A 16703-nucleotide genomic window follows, 5' to 3' on the forward strand; every position below is an offset into this window, starting at 1 on the left:
CTGCTCCACCCCGGCAAAAAGTTTCCAAGAGTCGAGAAACACAGCATTACAATAAGACCCACACTCTAGTGCCGCCTAGTGGTCGTCCGGAATTGCCTCTTTTTTTAACCCAACGTGCCATATTCTCAGCCATGCAAGGCAGGAGAAACCTCAGCAGGAGACTCCACCCCCCCGCTCCCTGGCGGGGTCTTTCCCCCACGACACACACACTTGAGGAAGGATCCTGAACGCGGATTAGAAGAGCTTGAAGGTCCCTTCCAGCTCGAGTCTGACTCCGGGATCCAGCCCGCCTTTTACTCGGCGCCGCGTTGCACTGTAAACATTGCACTGTAAACGTTGCAATGTTGGCGCCGTCCCGGGAGGGGGCGATCTCATTTTGAGACCGGCTTCTGTTGCTGCAGTCGCAAAGCAGGGAAGGGCGCAGCTCCGCACCTCTCGGGCCCAGGTAAGAGGGTGTGGGGATCCTACGCTCTCCTCGCAAGGTAAACCCCAAGGTTTGGGATGGTTGGAGAAGGGCGGCGTCCTCTGGCTTGCAATCCGGCTCGGGGGAAGGCGGTGGCTTGTTGCAAGAAGGTCGCGCGCGTCGCATCCTCCGGCCTTTTGCCCCGGCTGCCCGCTCTCCTTCCTCCGGCTCTAATCTTATCTAGTCGGCGTGCGTTGCATAGGATGGCATGGCAATTGAATTGAGTTGCTTTGAACTGAATAGTTTTTGCATTGCATTGCGTTGCATTGCATTGCATTGCATTGCGTTGTATACTTGCATCCAGGTTTGGTCACCAAACTATGAAAAAGCTGTGGAGACTCTAGAAAGATTTGCAGAGAAGAGCAACGGATTAGGGGACTGAAGGCTAAAACGGTCACAGGAACTGGGCATGGCCAGTCTAGTGAAGAGAAGGACTAGGGGGAGACATGATAGCAGTCTTGCAATATCTGAGGAGGGAGGGGGTGAGCAACCTGTTTTCCAAAGCACCTGAAAGCCAGACCAATAATAATAGATGGAAACTGATCAAGGACAGATTCAACTTCCTGACAGGGAGAACAATCAACCCATGGAACAGCCTTCAGAAGTTGTGGGAGCTTCATCACTGGAGGTTTTCAAGAAGAGATTGGACTCCCCATCTGTCAGAAATGATGTGGGGGTCTCCTGTTTGGGCGGGCGAGGGTGGACTAGATGACCTACAAGGTCCCTATCAACTGTTAATCTGTCACTGTATCTGCATGGCATGGCATGGAGTGCTTTGGGTTGCGTTGTGTTGGGTACTTCACTCGCACTTCCAGCCTGTGGGGCACTTCTTCCAAAGTTAAAAGAAGGAGGTAGATGTTTGATTGTGAGTGCTTTTAAGTACAGAAGTGGAACAAACAGTTTCTCTGAATCATGGGGCAGCTTTTTTTCCTGGGGGATTTTAAGCAAATATTTATTTTATTTATTTATTTGATTTGTCAGTCGCTTACAAGATAATAGATATAAGTATAAAGATGAGTAAAGCTACAGGAAATAGGTACCAATAAATGGGGACAATAGGATACGGACGGTAGGCACGACGGTGCACTTATGTACGCCCCTTGCAGACCTCTTAGGAATGGGGTGAGTTCAATAGTGGTTAGTTTGAGGTTAAAGGAGTGGGGGTTAGAGGATGTAAGAACAGAGTCAGGTAGTGCATTCCAGGCATTGGCCACTCTGTTGCTGAAGTCATATTTTGTGCAATCAAGTTTGAAGCGGTTTACATTGAGTTTGTTATCTGTTGTGTGCTCTTGGGTTGTTGTGGTTGAAGCTGAAGTAGTCATTGACTGGTAGGACATGGTAGCAGATAATTTTGTGTGCTACATTGAAGTCTAACCGTAGGCGGTGTAGTTCTAGGTTGTCCAAGCCCAAAATCTCAAGCCTGGTGGTGTAGGGTATTCTGTTGTGAGCAGAGGAGTGTAGTACTCTTCTCGTGAAATACTTCTGGACTCTCTCGATTGTATTAATGCCTGTTATGCAGTGCGGATTCCAGACTGATGAGTTGTATTCGAGTATTGGTCTGGCAAAAGTTTTGTATGCTCTAGTTAGCATTATATATTATAGCATAATATTTGGCAACTGTGGTTGGAGGAATCCTGCCCTGGGCAGGGGGTTGGACTAAATGACCTCTCGAGTTCCCTTCCAGCCCTAGAATTCTATGATTGCTCAGTTATTATTGACTTGCAGATAAAACTAACCAAGAAGGAGTGTTGTGCTCCTTAAAAAGTTGGAGCTCAGCCACTCTGGTTGGGGGCAGTTCAACAACCCTTACAGTATTTTGGCTCTGTCATTCAGGATATTGTTTTTTGCTTGATGGTTTGTCTGGTGTTAATACCCGCTTCACACCAGACAACGATCAAGCAGAAAATTATACCCTAATTAAGGAATTACTAAGCAAAAAAATCCCATCAAAACTTGCAGAGCAACTTAACTGCGTTTAAATAGGGAGAAAGCCCTACCTTCCCACACACTGATGATGTTACCTAGTTGGGTGGTGAGACGTCTTCAAGCAAACAACTAAGCCCCTGTTAGCACCAAGTACTCTCCAGTTTGACTGTGAGTGATGGACATTCTCGTCTATTGTTATCTAATGATCCTGCAATTAGGTAGGAGATGAATCTTTGGGTGAGAAGAACTGTTTTTTTTTAAGAGTCTAATCATTTTAGTTAGAGAAAGGTTGAGAAAGATTCTTAGTTAATAACCAGGGTCTTTTTTTTTCCCAACTCTGTGCAATCTCTGAAACGTTGCGATGTTTTCATCTCTGATGGAACTGATCAACCCTGGAAACTCTTTCTATAGAGCATCGGAGCAAAGAATCAGGGGAAACGGCGATGAAGGTACAATATTTTGCAGGAGCAGAAACGGAAGAAGGAGCAAGAAAGCCAACCAGTCTGGTTCAGCCTCTGTATATGACGGAACTGCCAACATGTGGAGCGTCACAAAAAATCAAAATGGAGCCTCTGAGGGGGACGGAAGAGCGCTGGGAGGCCCAGTGGCAGGAGTTCCTGAGGACGTTCCATCCCGGAAGAGGTGGAAACCCCGTGATGATGTCAGAGGCCTCCCCCTGGGAAGACCCCAAGGCCTTCCTGGCCTCCTTTGAGCAGGTGGCCACAGCCTGCCGGTGGCCCGGAGGAGAATGGACGGCCCGTCTCCGGCCAGCTCTGAGCGGAGGAGCGGAAGAGGCCTTCCAAACCCTGGAAGACCGAGACCAAGAGGATTATGGGAAAGTCAAGGCGGCCATCTTGCGAGGGGAAGCCCTGAGGATGGAGATGCAACGCCAGCATTTTCGGCAGTTCTGCTGCCAGGAGGTGGCAGATCCCCGGAGGATCCATAGCCAACTCCAGGAGCTTTGTCGCCAATGGTTGAGGCCGGAGAGACGCACCAAGGAGCAGATCCTGGAGCTGCTGATCCTGGAGCAGTTCCTGACCAGCCTCCCATCGGACCTCCAGAGCTGGATCCGGGCAGGAGGACCAGAGACGTGTTCCCAAGCGGTGGCTCTGGTCGAGGACTTCCTGAGGAGCCAGCAAGACCCCAAGCCAGGCAGGTGGCAGGTGATGTTATTAATTTATATGAAAAATTGTTCCTACTGCCTGAAATTAAGATATAGCCCTTGCCCTTTTTTTTCCCCCATTCAGTCTTTTCCAATTCTCAGAGACTGCCTGGATAAGTCCCTGCAGTTTACTTTGGAAGGTGCTCCAGAAGTGATTTGCCATTGGCCTCCTTCCTAGGGCTGATAGAAAGGGACTGGCCCAAAGTCAGCCAGCTGGCTTTGTGCCTAAGGCTGCCCAGAATCCCCTTGTAGGGCAGGTGGGTTTCATTAAAATTTAATAAATAAAACGGAAGGAAGGAAGGAGGAGGGAGGGAGGGAGGGGAGGGGAGAAAGGAAGAGAAAGAGAGAAAAAGAAAGGAAAGGAAGAAAAGAAAGGGAGGGAGGGAGGAGGAAAAGAGGAAGGAAGGAAGGAAAGGAAGGAAGGAAGAAAAAGAAAAAGAGAGAAGGAAGGAAGGAAAAGAAAGAAAAAAGGAAAGGAAGAGAAAAGGAAAGGGAGGGAGGAAAAGAAAGGAAGCAAGAAAGGAAGAAAAAGAAAGAGAGAAAATGAAGGAAGGAAAAGAGAAAGAAAAAGGAAAGGAAAGGAAAAGGAAAGGAGGGAGGAAAAGAAAAAGGAAGGAAGAGAAAGAAAAAGAGAATGAAGGAAGGAAAAGAAAGAAAAAGGAAAGGAAGAGAAAAGAAAGGGAGGGAGGAAAAGAAAGGAAGCAAGAAAGAAAGAAAAAGAGAGAGAAAATGAAGGAAGGAAAAGAGAAAGAAAAAGGAAAGGAAGAGAAAAAGAAAGGGAGGGAGGAAAAGAAAGGAAGCAAGAAAGGAAAAGAAAGAGAGAAAATGAAGGAAGGAAAAGAAAGGAAAGGAAAGGAAAAGGAAAGGAGGGAGGAAAAGAAAGAGGAAGGAAGAGAAAGAAAAGAGAGAAGGAAGGAAGGAAAGAAAGAAAAAAGGAAAGGAAGAGAAAAAGAAAGGGAGGGAGGAAAAGAAAGGAAGCAAGAAAGAAAGAAAAAAGAGAGAGAAAATGAAGGAAGGAAAGAGAAGAAAGGAAAGGAAGAGAAAAGAAAGGGAGGGAGGAAAAGAAAGGAAGCAAGAAAGGAAAAAGAAAGAGAGAAAATGAAGGAAGGAAAAGAGAAAGGAAAGGAAAAGGAAAGGAAAAGGAAAGGAGGGAGGAAAAGAAAAGGAAGGAAGAGAAAGAAAAAGAGAATGAAGGAAGGAAAAGAAAGAAAAAAAGGAAAGGAAGAGAAAGAAAGGGAGGGAGGAAAAGAAAGGAAGCAAGAAAGAAAAAAAAGAGAGAGAAAATGAAGGAAGGAAAGAAAGAAAAAGGAAAGGAAGAGAAAAAGAAAGGGAGGGAGGAAAAGAAAGGAAGCAAGAAAGAGAAAAGAGAAAATGAAGGAAGGAAAAGAAAGGAAAGAAAAGAAAGGAAAAGGAAAGGAGGGAGGAAAAGAAAGAGGAAGGAAGAGAAAGAAAAAGAGAGAATGAAGGAAGGAAAAGAAAGAAAAAAAGGAAAGGAAGAGAAAAAGAAAGGGAGGGAGGAAAAGAAAGGAAGCAAGAAAGAAAGAAAAAAAAGAGAGAGAAAATGAAGGAAGGAAAAGAAAGAAAGAAAAAGGAAAGGAAAAGGAAGGAAGGGAAGGAAAAGAAAGAGGAAGGAAGAAAAGGAAGGTTGATGGGACGAGAAGTCACAGTCTCCTGGTTTCTGACTTGATATCTTAAGATCAGATCCATCACATGATGATCCAGTTTACAACTATAACAGTACATGACCATAATGGTCCAGTTCCAGAGGTGAAACGCTGCCGGTTCGGCCCGGCTCGCTGAATGCTAGTTCGGGCGAACTAGTATTTCCGACGATCGGCTGTGCTGCGTGATTTATATTAGCTAGAAAGCAGGACGTCGTCAGATTTCTTGCTTTCCAGCTTCTAGCTGATCCCCTCCCCTTGCTGCTGTATTTACCTTGGAAGGCTTTCAAAATACTTCGTTTTTTCAACGCCCAGGAGGTTTCCCTGAGGCCCACTAGGCCAAAAACGGGGTGCGGGGGGGGGGCTGCGAAAGAAAGACTTTTGACACCCCCCCATCACATGACCACCTGGTCACACCCACCTGTGGCGATGCGCACAGAACCAGTAGTAAAAAAAATTTGCATCCCACCACTGGCCAGTTCCATTTCAGTCATAAGCCAAGGACTAGCTGTATTAGAACAGGCTTTCATGTGGCTACTGATCTTTTCATTTCGTATCGAAATTGTTTCACTGACGAGAACAGGTTGAAGGGATCCGTAAATGTCTCTCCCCGCAGGACTCCCTTTTCCCTGCCATGTCCTTGGGTTCTGAACTGGGCCGTTGTCACTCTTTCAGAGGCCATTAAAGGAGGATCGCAGGGATTTCTTGGAGCTACGTGAAGAGGCCGAGAGGAGAAGCTTTGAAGATTGCTGCCAAAGAGGTGACGTGAAGTGCAAAATGGCTGCCTCAGAAGTCACTGCAGATTGGATGAGCGTGTCGTTTCTTATTGATCTCTTGAAAAGCAACCTGACTTCCTAAATCTGCATCTGTTTTTGCAGTAGTGGAAATGTTGGTTATTACTTTTTTTTGCAAGGTCTCACATTCTGCATCACACTCAGGTCAGAATTGGGTCAGGTGTTCTGTTTTTATTTTCCATTGACCTATTTCTCCTAGGACAAAGCATGTTTCATGCCCCTGTCGGAGTCTGAATCTGAGGAGGAAGATGAACAGCTGACAGGGAGTGGGAATGTGGCTCCGTTGGCTGTGTAAGAAACTGGGGAAGGGCAAAGTCCGTCTGGGCAGAGCAGGGGAGAGGTAGAACAAGGGAGGAGTCCAGAGGACGAACCAGGCCCACCTCCTCTTCATCCTAGGGCACGCAGGGAGGAACAGAGAAGGGAGCAACGTGGGTTGTGTGGCTTACGGGGGAGGAAAGGGCCCTGATTCCCTTCATTAGCCACAGCTGGGAAGACAGTTGATAAGAAAGCCAGGCTGCGTGCAGCAGGCTGCTGGGAGCAAACATGACTTTATCCTGTGTTGTCGTGGCTTATCTGTGTTCCTAGCATCTTCCCAACTGTGATAGTTTTGCTGTGCCTTCAAGTCTGAAATTCTTGCTCCTGCCCTGCCAAACTAATCACTTTAGTTTGGCTTGTTTGGACTTAAGATACAGTTTGTGTTGACCGTGTTTTGGACTTAATTTTCTACAGTCAAAGGCTGTTCCTGGGAGAGTTTTTCTCCAGCCAGAAGGTAACCTGGACATTGGAGGTAAAGTTGGAGGTAATAGACTCTTATTGCTTATCTGACTGTTGCCTTCGTGCCACGCCCCAGGTCATCACAGCATGTGAGATGTGAGCTGATAGACAAAACCTCCTCAAAACAATTCTTCTAATTATAGTGGTAGCACAGTGTTAGAATGCAGGATTGCAGGCTGATTCTGCCCACAGTCTGGAGTTCAATCCTGACTAGCTTAAAGTTGACTCGTCCTTCCGTCCTTCCAAGGTCAGTAAAATGAGGACCCATATTGTTGGGTCTAATATGCAAATAATGCTTATATTGTAAACTGTCGAGAGACTGCTGTAAAGCACTATGGGGCAGTATATAAGCATAAACGCTGTTGCTATACATACTCCTCTGCTCCACCTCCCCAAACACTACAAACTCTGAATTGAACTCAAAATATTCCTTTATATTAGGAATGCCGGCAGTCCCGGCAAAAAGTATATCTTGCAGACTAACAAGTCCGTCCTTCTGGAAGATGTATAGTTGTCTGCCACACCTGTTTATTTCCGCCCTCTGCCTTTTTTTTCCTCAAAGCCACAGTAGGGTCTGACTGGCAGCAGTGGCTCTTCTGTCCCGAGGACTGGCCCATAGAATTCCACTGCTCTCCTCTCCTCTGCCGTCTGGGCATCCACACGTCAGGCATGGACCCAGCTGTTCTTCCTCATCAGCCAAACTCCAGACCTGGGGGCTGTTGACTCTCCATCTGAGGGCTTTATTGGCCAAGTGTTTTTGGACACACAAGGACTTTGTCTTGGTGCAAATGCTCTCAGTATACATAAAAGATACATTCATCAAGAGTGTATCTTGATGGTACAACACTTAATGGTACAACACTTAATGCTAATCATAGAGCACAATAAGCAACCAAATCATACTAAGAAACAGTCAATATAAATCGTAAGGGTACAAGCGACAGACTTACAGTCATAAGTGGGAGGGGATGGGTGATAAGGAGTGATGAGAAGATATCACCAAGAAAGGATCAAAATTAAATACTGAGAGAATTATTAGTTAGGTTCTATTTTGGCAGGGAGGAAGACAAAACTACAGAGAAGTTACATTTCAAGAATTTAAATTTTCAGAAAAGCCCATTTTTTTCATTCAAATCACTGGTCTTCCTTTGAAAAAAAAATCCCTTGTTTTCTAGCTGTGTATGAGTGGTCGGTCATTGACATATTTTGTGTCTGTTCCTTTTGAACAAAATTGAAAGGGCCATCTCACCTTCTAAATTCTGTTTTCCATTACTTGCAGGCCTTGGAATCCAATCTCCAAATGAAGCTAATTCGACTCTTTTTTCAGAAGAAGAAGGCAGGGCCTCAAATGGTGAGAGAAAGGTAATGAACATGCCTACTTAAACCATTTGTATTATTCCATTTGTGACTGTAAGAAATGGCTGTGAACTATCAACCTGCGGCTCATTAAAGCAGCTGCATCTCTCTGAAAATTAAGAGCACCTCAATATTTCAGTCGTCTTCTCTGAGGAAAAAGTGAAGTGAACTCAGAGGAAAAAAGTTCAGCTATTTGGAGAGATTCTTGAATCACCAGTTCACTCATCAATGAGGATTTGAGGTCTTGCTTATTGGTTGTCCAAAATTCTATACAGGTAGTCCTCGATTTATCATCACAATTCAGCCCAAAATTGAGGTTGCCTCCATTTTGACCACAGTTGTTAAGTGAATTACTGAAGTTAAGTTAGTACAGGTAGCCTTCGACTTAAGAACAGCTCGCTTAGTAGATAGGATAGGATAGGATAGGATAGGATAGGATAGGATAGAATAGAATAGAATAGAATAGAATAGAATAGAATAGAATAGAATAGAATAGGATAGAATTCTTTATTGGCCAAGTGTGATTGGACACCCAAAGAATTTGTCTTGGTGCAAATGTTCTCAGTGAACATAAAAGAAAAGATACATTCGTCAAGAATCATAAGGTTAGACTAGACTAGACTAGACTAGAGACTAGAATAGAATAGAATAGAATAGAATAGAATAAAATAGAATAGAATAGAATAGAATAGAATAGAATAGAATAGAATAGAATAGAATAGAATAGAATAGAATAGAATAGAATAGAATAGAATTCTTTATTGGCCAAGTGTGATTGGACACCCAAAGAATTTGTCTTGGTGCAAATGTTCTCAGTGTACATAAAAGAAAAGATACATTCGTCAAGAGTCAAGAATCGTAAGGTACAACACTTAATAATAGTCATAGGGTACAATAAGCAATCAAATCATACTAGGAAACAGTCAGTAAAGATTGTAAGGATACAAGTGACAAAGATACAGTCATACAGTCACAAGTGGGAGGGGATGGGTGATAAGGAGTGGTGATAGTATAATAGTAGGGCAGACTTTGTAAATAGTTGGACAGTGTTGAGGGAATTATTTTTTTAGCAGAGTGATGGCGTTCAGGAACAAACTGTTCTTGTGTCTAGTTGTCCTGGTGTGCAGCGCTCTATAGCAGTGGTGGCAAACCTTTTTGGGCCCCTGTGCCAAAAATTTCTGTGCGTGCTTGCATGCTCTCACTCTCCTGCCAGCACCCAGAAGGCAATGCGTGTCCCCCATATCCCCTACACATGTGTGAGCAAGCCCACCCCCCCAGTCCCCACTCTGCCACCCACTTACTTGCACTGCGCCTCACAGCTGATTTTTGGCTGGTTTGAGGCCTTTTTCGGCCTCCCAAAGGCTTGAGGAAGGCTTCTGCAGGCTTCTACATACTTTGTAGGCCAAAATCTAGCCCCGTTTCGTCACTTCCTGTTTTTCCGAAAACATCCATGGAATGCAGTTTCGGTTTTGCAAACTGCTACACTGCTCCCTTTCTGCTGGCAACTCTAAAAGACCAGAGAAATATTTTATGAGTTGACAACTGTGAATCTTGCTTCTTGGATTGTGCAGGTAAAAAAAAAATTACAGATAGTCCTTGATTTATGATGGGCCGCTTAACGACTGTTTAAAGTTGTGACCTACCTGAAATAGGTGACTTAGGATCGGGATCCAAAGATCCACTGGTCGCCCCTCCCCTTGGCCCGCAGTCACATGATCATACGCACAATCACATGATCATACACACAATCACATGATCATACGAACAATCACATGATCATACCCGTAGTCACATGATCATACCTTGGGTGCTTGGCAAAACGGTATCTTAGTGAACAGTTTAAGAGCCACCGGTTTGCTTAATGACCCCTGCAAACAAAACGTGAAAATCAGGTCAGTCATGTGACTGATCTGTTTTATGACGGTTGTGACTTGCAACTCAAGGTTACGATCATAACTCGAGGATTATAGATAATGCTCCACTTAGAGTCACAATTGAGCCCAAAATGTATGTTGCTAAGTAAGAAATATGAGTTTTGCCCCGTTTTATGACTTTCGTGAGGGAGGCGGTGGCTCAGTGACTCAGTGGCTAAGATGCTCAACTTGTCAATCAGAAAGGTTGGCAGTTCAGCGGTTCAAATCCCTAGCGCCACGTAATGGAGTGAGTTCCCGTTACTCGCCCCAGCTTCTGCCCAGCAGTTCGAAAGCATGTAAAAAATGTAAGTAGAAAAATAGGGACCCCTTTGGTGGGAAGGCAACAGCGGTTCATGCACATTTAGTCATGCTGGCCACATGACCACGGAGACATCTTTGGACAGCGCTGGCTCTTCGGCTTTGTAACGGAGATGAGCACTGGCGCCCCCTAGAGCTGGAAACGACTAGCACGTATGTGCAAGGGGAAGCTTTACATTTATGACTTTCCTTGCCTCGTTTGCTAAGTGAAGTTATTAAATGAGTAAGATGGTTGTGAAGTAAATCTGGCTTCCCCATTGACTTCCCTTGTTAGAAAGTCGCAACAGGGCCGCCCAGGACACTGCAACCGTCATAAATACGAACCACTTGCCAAACATCCAAATGTAAATCATGTGACCAGAGGGACACGACAATGGTCATAAGTGTGAAAAATAGTCATAAGTCCCTTTTTTCAGTGATGTTCGTAACTTTGAATGGTCACTAAGTGAACTGTTGTAAGTTGGAGGACTACCTGGACCTGTATCTTTTTCTGTTGCAGAGTTGTACAGAACAACCCCAGATGGTTGCGTCTTTGCCAGTCGTCAAGCGGCCGCTCTCCCGGCCAAGCCAAGAAACCTTCGCTTGGAAAGTCCTCCAAGACAATTGTGGGAACGCTGGCAGCTCGGGTAAGAATTTTCTTCTCAGTGTTCTGACCAAGGCTTCCTGAGACTGTAATTAATCACACGCTTAGTCCAAACAACCCACTTTTTAATACAATGGATGGGAATTATGTTCATTCCCTGCCTGTAATGAGTCTCAAACAGTCTCTCAAGATAAGCATCCACCTTTATCTCCTTTGAATTGCTGCCAAGAACTAGAGTGCCAAATTAACTGTAAAAAGCCAAATGGAGTACAACGTCCGCACAGAGCTTCAAGGTTTAATCCAAACAGAGTGGACAAAGTTGCTTCCTGCAAAGGCTCATGTCCCTTTGCTCCTCCTTTATCTCTTATGGGAGGGGCCAATCATCTCCAAGCCTAACTCGCGAGTCGCTCCTTTTGTCTTAAATTGTTTTTGCCTTCTGGCAGCTCTGCCCATGCGCACATTGGGAGCAGGTTCCCTTTGATTCTCTGCCTCACTGATGTCAGATTCTGGAGGCTCCAGAGTCAGCACATAACTCCCAGATGGCCCTGGCCCCATCTCTGTATCAGACGTGGGACCAATGTCCGAGTCTCCCAGACTCCAGGACTGGCCCATGTTTCTTCCCACCTTCCGACTCTGCTGCCGTCTCCGCAGGCTGCCGGCAGACCGCAACACTCAGGGTCAGAAAATCGTATCAGCTTCACCCGAAGCTATTTATGGCCGGTTTCCACACCACTCTTGCAGCATCCCCGTGGTCATGCGGTCAAAAAAAATCAAACACTTGCCAACTGGAATTTATTTATGATGGTTGCAGCATCCCGGGTGGGGGTCCTGTGATCCCCGTTTGCGACTTTCTGACAAGCCAAGTCAATAGGGAAACCAGATTCACTTAACAACCATGTTACTATCTTAACAGCTGCAGTGATTCACTTAACCACTGTGGCAAGAAAGGTCGTAAAATGAGGCAAAGCTCACTTAACAACTGTCTCCCTTAGCAACTGAAAATTTGGGCTCAATTGTAACTGTAAGGTAAAGGTACAGGTTCCCCTCGCACATACATGTTAGTCCTTTCTGGCTCTAGGGGGCGCCAGTGCTCATCTCTGTTACAAAGCCGAAGAGCCAGCACTGTCCGAAGACGTCTCCGTGGTCATGTGGCCGCCATGATTAAACTCCCAAAGGTGCACAAAGGAACGCTGTTACCTTCCCACCAAAGGGGTCCCTATTTTTCTACTCGCATTTTTACGTGCTTTCAAACTGCTAGGTTGGCAGAAGCTGGGACGAGTAACGGGAGCTCACTCTGTTACGCTGTCAGCTTTGGAAGCCACGTTCCATGCTGCCTTTAATTAAGTGATTTTAATTAAGTGATTCTAATTAAGTGATTTTAATTAAGTGATTTTAATTAAGTACCTCTAAGTAGACGAAATAAAATTCTTTTGTTAGTTCAAGGTCATTGAATATAGCACAGGATGAAATAAGGATCTTACTTTTGGAGGGATCGTGATTGGGCCATGTGATGTGATGATGGCCAAGGGGGGATGGATTTGTAGTTTGGGAATGTGTGGAAAAACCCCAAAATCTTTAGATTCAGGATTCCACAGGTGTGCCAGGTGAGCTATTCTAATAAAGGTACTTTTGAGATACATTTGTCTCAGAGTTTACTGATTGGAATGGAGGTTTGCTGGAACGCTGACATTATCCCGAATCTAAAAGTTTTCGGGCTTTGGAAGCCATATTTCATGCTGCCATACGCAGCGCTAAGGATTTGAACCACTGAACTGCCGACTTTCCTGATCGACAAGCTCAGCGTCTTAGCTACTGAGCCACCGCGTCCCCAGTAGTCGAGGACTACCTGTATTGAAAAGAATAACAGACAGACTCCACTATCAACTGGTCCCGTGTGCCTCTACTCGGGGTAGTATGGGCTTCACCTGTCCCCAACTGCTCTTCCCAGGAGCGATGTCTGTTATGACTCCCCTTCAAAATTCAAACGAACAAAACAGAAAGCAGCCGTTTCACAATTAAATCAAACGGAAAGAAGTCTTACAAGATAACAGCTGGCAGAAACCACAGCATAAATTTTTACTCTGTCCGGAAACCAGTCCTGGCAATAAATCTCCAGTCTCAGAGCTTCTTGCTGTAACGTCCTCACTCAAATAGTCATTTTGTTCCTGGCAAAATGTACCAGCCCAGCTGTGTCCTTTTATACTCATTGAGGCAACATGCTAATTTACTGACTCGCTCTCCTCATTCGCTCCAGCTGATTTTGCCTTCTCAACCGTCTTCTGTTCCTTACATTTAATCACAAATTTTCCAAGTTCTCATCTCCACTAGAAGACTCTCTCAAAACTTCCCTGTCAGCCATTCCCGGCTGTTGATCAGATAAGGAACCAGAGGAGGTCAAAGGTCCTGACAATTCTAATACATCAGGTCTGTCGTCCTTTGTCACGTCCATCTCCTCATCCTGGTTATCAGTCCAATCACTAAGCCATGCCGGCTCATATTTTTCTGCCATGACCTCCTCACTTGAACTCATATCAGTCACAGGAGCTGAATCCAAGCCCGGAGCCACAACAGATGTCAGAGATGACCAGGCTGAATTTGAGGATGGGGTCAAACATGTCATCAGTCACGAGAGATCTAAGTCCAGCCCACCTTGAATGCCTCTTAATTCCTGCACGATTCCCTTGACCGTTAGTAGCTCAGATTTTTGTAGAGAGCTTAAGCTTGCGATACATTTTTATACTCATTTGAACTGCCAGAATCTCTTTATTTCCCCAGTTCCTGACAAGCTATACCCATATAGTTGAGGGGTCCTTGGTGTTCTCTGGGCTTGTATGTCTTTTTGCAAGCATTTCATTACCCTAACTAGGTAATATGTAAGTGACAGCACCTGTCCACCAGCAATCGGCACCCAGATTAGCACAGATTAACTCCAAGGTTACCTTCAGACCAACAATCAAGTAAGCAATACCCCAATCAAGAAATACCAAAGAGCCATCAGTTAATAATCCAACCAAAGAATCCCTAAGGCTGCCCACACCCAGACAGATGGGCAAGACACCAGAATATAAACTGACAGCAAATCCCACTCCCTACTAGTACGGATGATGTTACCTAGTTGGGTGATGAAACTTTTGCAAAGTTTCATCTACTTACTTCAAACCTGAGCTACAAATATTCTCTTTTATTGGTACATATATAGTTGTTTAGGGCAGTGGCCACCAACCTTTTTTGTGCCACGGCCCGGTAGCGGCATCACAAAATGATCCGCGGTCCGGTACCAGCATCAGCATGCATGACAAGGCAAGGCGAGCTGAGCGACCGGCCAGCCAGCCGGCCCCCGCTTCTCCCCGCCACCTTCAACTCCTCCTTTGTACCTTTGTCGATGGGCTTCAGGATGGCTTCAGGACGGTCGCTCGGCTTGTCTTGCCTTGGGTGCTGAAAGAATCCTCGCACCTTAGTTTCGTTCAAAGACCCCCCCCCCTTCGATGAAACTAAGGCGCAAGGATTCTTTCAGCACCCAAACACCGCTTTCCAACCGGAAAAGCTCACCCGGAAGCACTTTCTCGTCAAACAAGATGGCGGTGCCCAGCAAACTGGAAGCCCGGTAGGAAATGTTCCACGGACTAGTACCTGGGGACCCCTGGTTTAGGGGATGCGGTGGCTCAGTGGCTAAGATGCTGAGCTTGTCGATCAGAAAAGTCAGCAGTTCAGCAGTTCGAATCCCTAGCGCCACGTAACGGAGTGAACTCCTGTTACTCATCTCAGCTTCTGCCAGCCTAGCCGTTCGAAAACATGTAAAAATGTAAGTAGAAAAATAGGGGCCATTTTGGTGGGAAGGTAACAGTGTTACTTTGTGCGCCTTCAGCGTTTAGTCATGCCGGCCACATGACCACGGAGACATCTTTGGACAGCGCTGGCTCTTCGGCTTTGTAGCGGAGCTGAGCACCGCCCCCTAGAGTCGGGAATGACTACAATGTATGTGCGAGGGGAACTTTTACCTTTACCTATATAGCTGTTTGGAAGCTTGAGGAGAAAGGGCTGGCCCAGATACCCTGAGGTAGGCTGAATTTAACAAATTCAAATTTGCGAGAAAGAAGCCTGTGACTTGGCAGAATAGGAATCTTGAAAAGAGTCAGCAGATCAGGAAGAAAAATATTTTCTTTCTCTCTGTAGGGGATGGAAAGAGAAGTTTGGTGAAAGTGGAGACTCTTCAGGATGGAGAAAAGAAGCCAGGAGAGGCACATGGGGCCCTTTCACTGCTGAATTTGGGGGATGTCACACCAGTCGTGGAAAGACTGGAGGGAAGAAGCGAATCCCAAACCAGGAACGAATGCGTTCGGCGTACTGGGAGTTGTACGGTTGCCACACTCGAAAATACTACAAACCCCACTTGGGATAAAATGCCACCGTTCTCCTGTTACGGCAGAAAATACCGCTACAGATTTGACCTTGGAATGCAACCTTCCGGGGAGGAATACAAAACACACCTTTTGTCAGAGGAAAACCTGCTGCCTAATTCATCTTTTTATAAACTGGGAAAAATTCTAACCGCAAATCGAAGCTACGAAGCCTCCGGACGCGGGAACGGGAGTGGTTTGAAGATCTTTCCGAGCCTCCGTGCGGATTGGAAGCCGAATAGCGGTGCCGAAAGCGGGAAGAATGTTAGTTGCACGCAGCCGCTGAATAGAAGACAAGACTTGGGAACCGAAGTGAGGATCAATAAATGCTTTCAGTGTGGGAAGTGCTTCGCTCAGAAGGGGGATCTTAAGAATCACCAACGCATTCACACCGGCGAGCAACCGTACGAGTGCTCTTTCTGCGGAAAATGCTTCAACCAGAAAGGAAACTTGAAGACCCACCAGAGGATTCATACCGGAGAGAAGCCCTACAAATGTTTGCAGTGCGGGAAGTGCTTTATCCAGGCGGTCCTTTTGAAGAACCATCAAAGGACCCACACGGGGGAGAGACCCTACAAATGCTCTCAGTGCGGGAAAAGTTTCAACCTGGGAGGAGACTTAAAAAAGCACCAGAGGATTCACACGGGCGAGAGGCCGTATAAGTGTTCTCTGTGTGGGAAAGACTTCAGCCAGATGGGAAACTTGAAGAAGCACCAGACCATTCACATGGGGGAGAGATGATAAAAGTGGTCAGTGCATAAAAAGCATGAATGGTGTAAAGCGGGGATCTTGGCAATTTTAAGAAACTTGTGGACTTCAACTCCCAGAATTCCTCTGCCGGCCATGTTATTTTGACAGCTTGAACATGTATGGACTTCAACTCCCAGAATGCTTGCTGGCTGAGGAATTCTGGGAGCTGAAGGCCACAAGTCTTAAAGTTGCCACGGTTGAAGAACCCCGGTGTAAAGAATATGAGAATAGTTATCAGACCAAGAATCCTTGCATCCAGAGAACGTTTGAAAATTTATAAATAATAATAATAATACCTGAAAACACTGAATTATTTAAAAAGTATTTTTCTTTAAATAGATTGTACTCACAAGTGACCCCCAGCTCCAGCTGCAGTTAGATGCTTGTAACCCTAAAGCAGTATTTGTAAATCTCAATACCTTTATAAGACATCCACATGTCAACTCCCAGAATTCCCCAGCCAGCACATATTATGGGAGTTTGAAGTGCACACGTCTTCAAGCTATCAAAGTTGAGAAGTTTGGCTAAAAATGTACGGTAAGTAACTCGGAGTGTCAGCCTTCCTTTATCTTAGGATATCAAAGTAAATAAACCTGTCTCGAAAAA

The 16703-nt window shown here is 45.5% G+C and overlaps 1 protein-coding gene across 3 annotated transcripts; it reads left to right on the forward strand.

Annotated features, from left to right (window-relative positions):
* Positions 1–380: 380 nt before the first annotated feature.
* On the forward strand, positions 381–16703 carry LOC113450220 (uncharacterized). Of its 3 annotated transcripts, none has more exons than XM_087928036.1 (6): positions 381–445; positions 2801–3552; positions 5888–5972; positions 8060–8142; positions 10867–10993; positions 15124–16703. In XM_087928036.1, the coding sequence occupies exons 2-6, from the start codon at positions 2833–2835 to the stop codon at positions 16086–16088; spliced, it is 1980 nt and encodes a 659-aa protein (XP_087784162.1). In that variant the 5' UTR covers positions 381–445; positions 2801–2832; the 3' UTR covers positions 16089–16703. The 3 variants fall into 3 exon arrangements, with proteins under 3 accessions (XP_087784162.1, XP_087784163.1, XP_087784161.1); XM_087928037.1 differs by having other exon boundaries at positions 419–482; XM_087928035.1 differs by lacking the exon at positions 381–445 and having other exon boundaries at positions 1172–3552.

Source organism: Pseudonaja textilis, chromosome 2, assembly GCF_049901715.1.
Source record: "Pseudonaja textilis isolate UNSWEBS1 chromosome 2, rPseTex1.2, whole genome shotgun sequence".
NCBI lineage: Eukaryota > Metazoa > Chordata > Lepidosauria > Squamata > Elapidae > Pseudonaja > Pseudonaja textilis.

Excerpts from the sequence above, each read along its gene's own strand:
- LOC113450220 (XM_087928036.1), top strand. The coding sequence starts at position 2,833 with ATGAAGGTACAATATTTTGCAGGAGCAGAAACGGAAGAAGGAGCAAGA. Across the intron at positions 3,553-5,887 it reads CCAAGCCAGGCAGGTGGCAG|AGGCCATTAAAGGAGGATCG; the intron begins GTGATGTTATTA and ends TCACTCTTTCAG. Across the intron at positions 10,994-15,123 it reads TGGGAACGCTGGCAGCTCGG|GGGATGGAAAGAGAAGTTTG; the intron begins GTAAGAATTTTC and ends TTCTCTCTGTAG.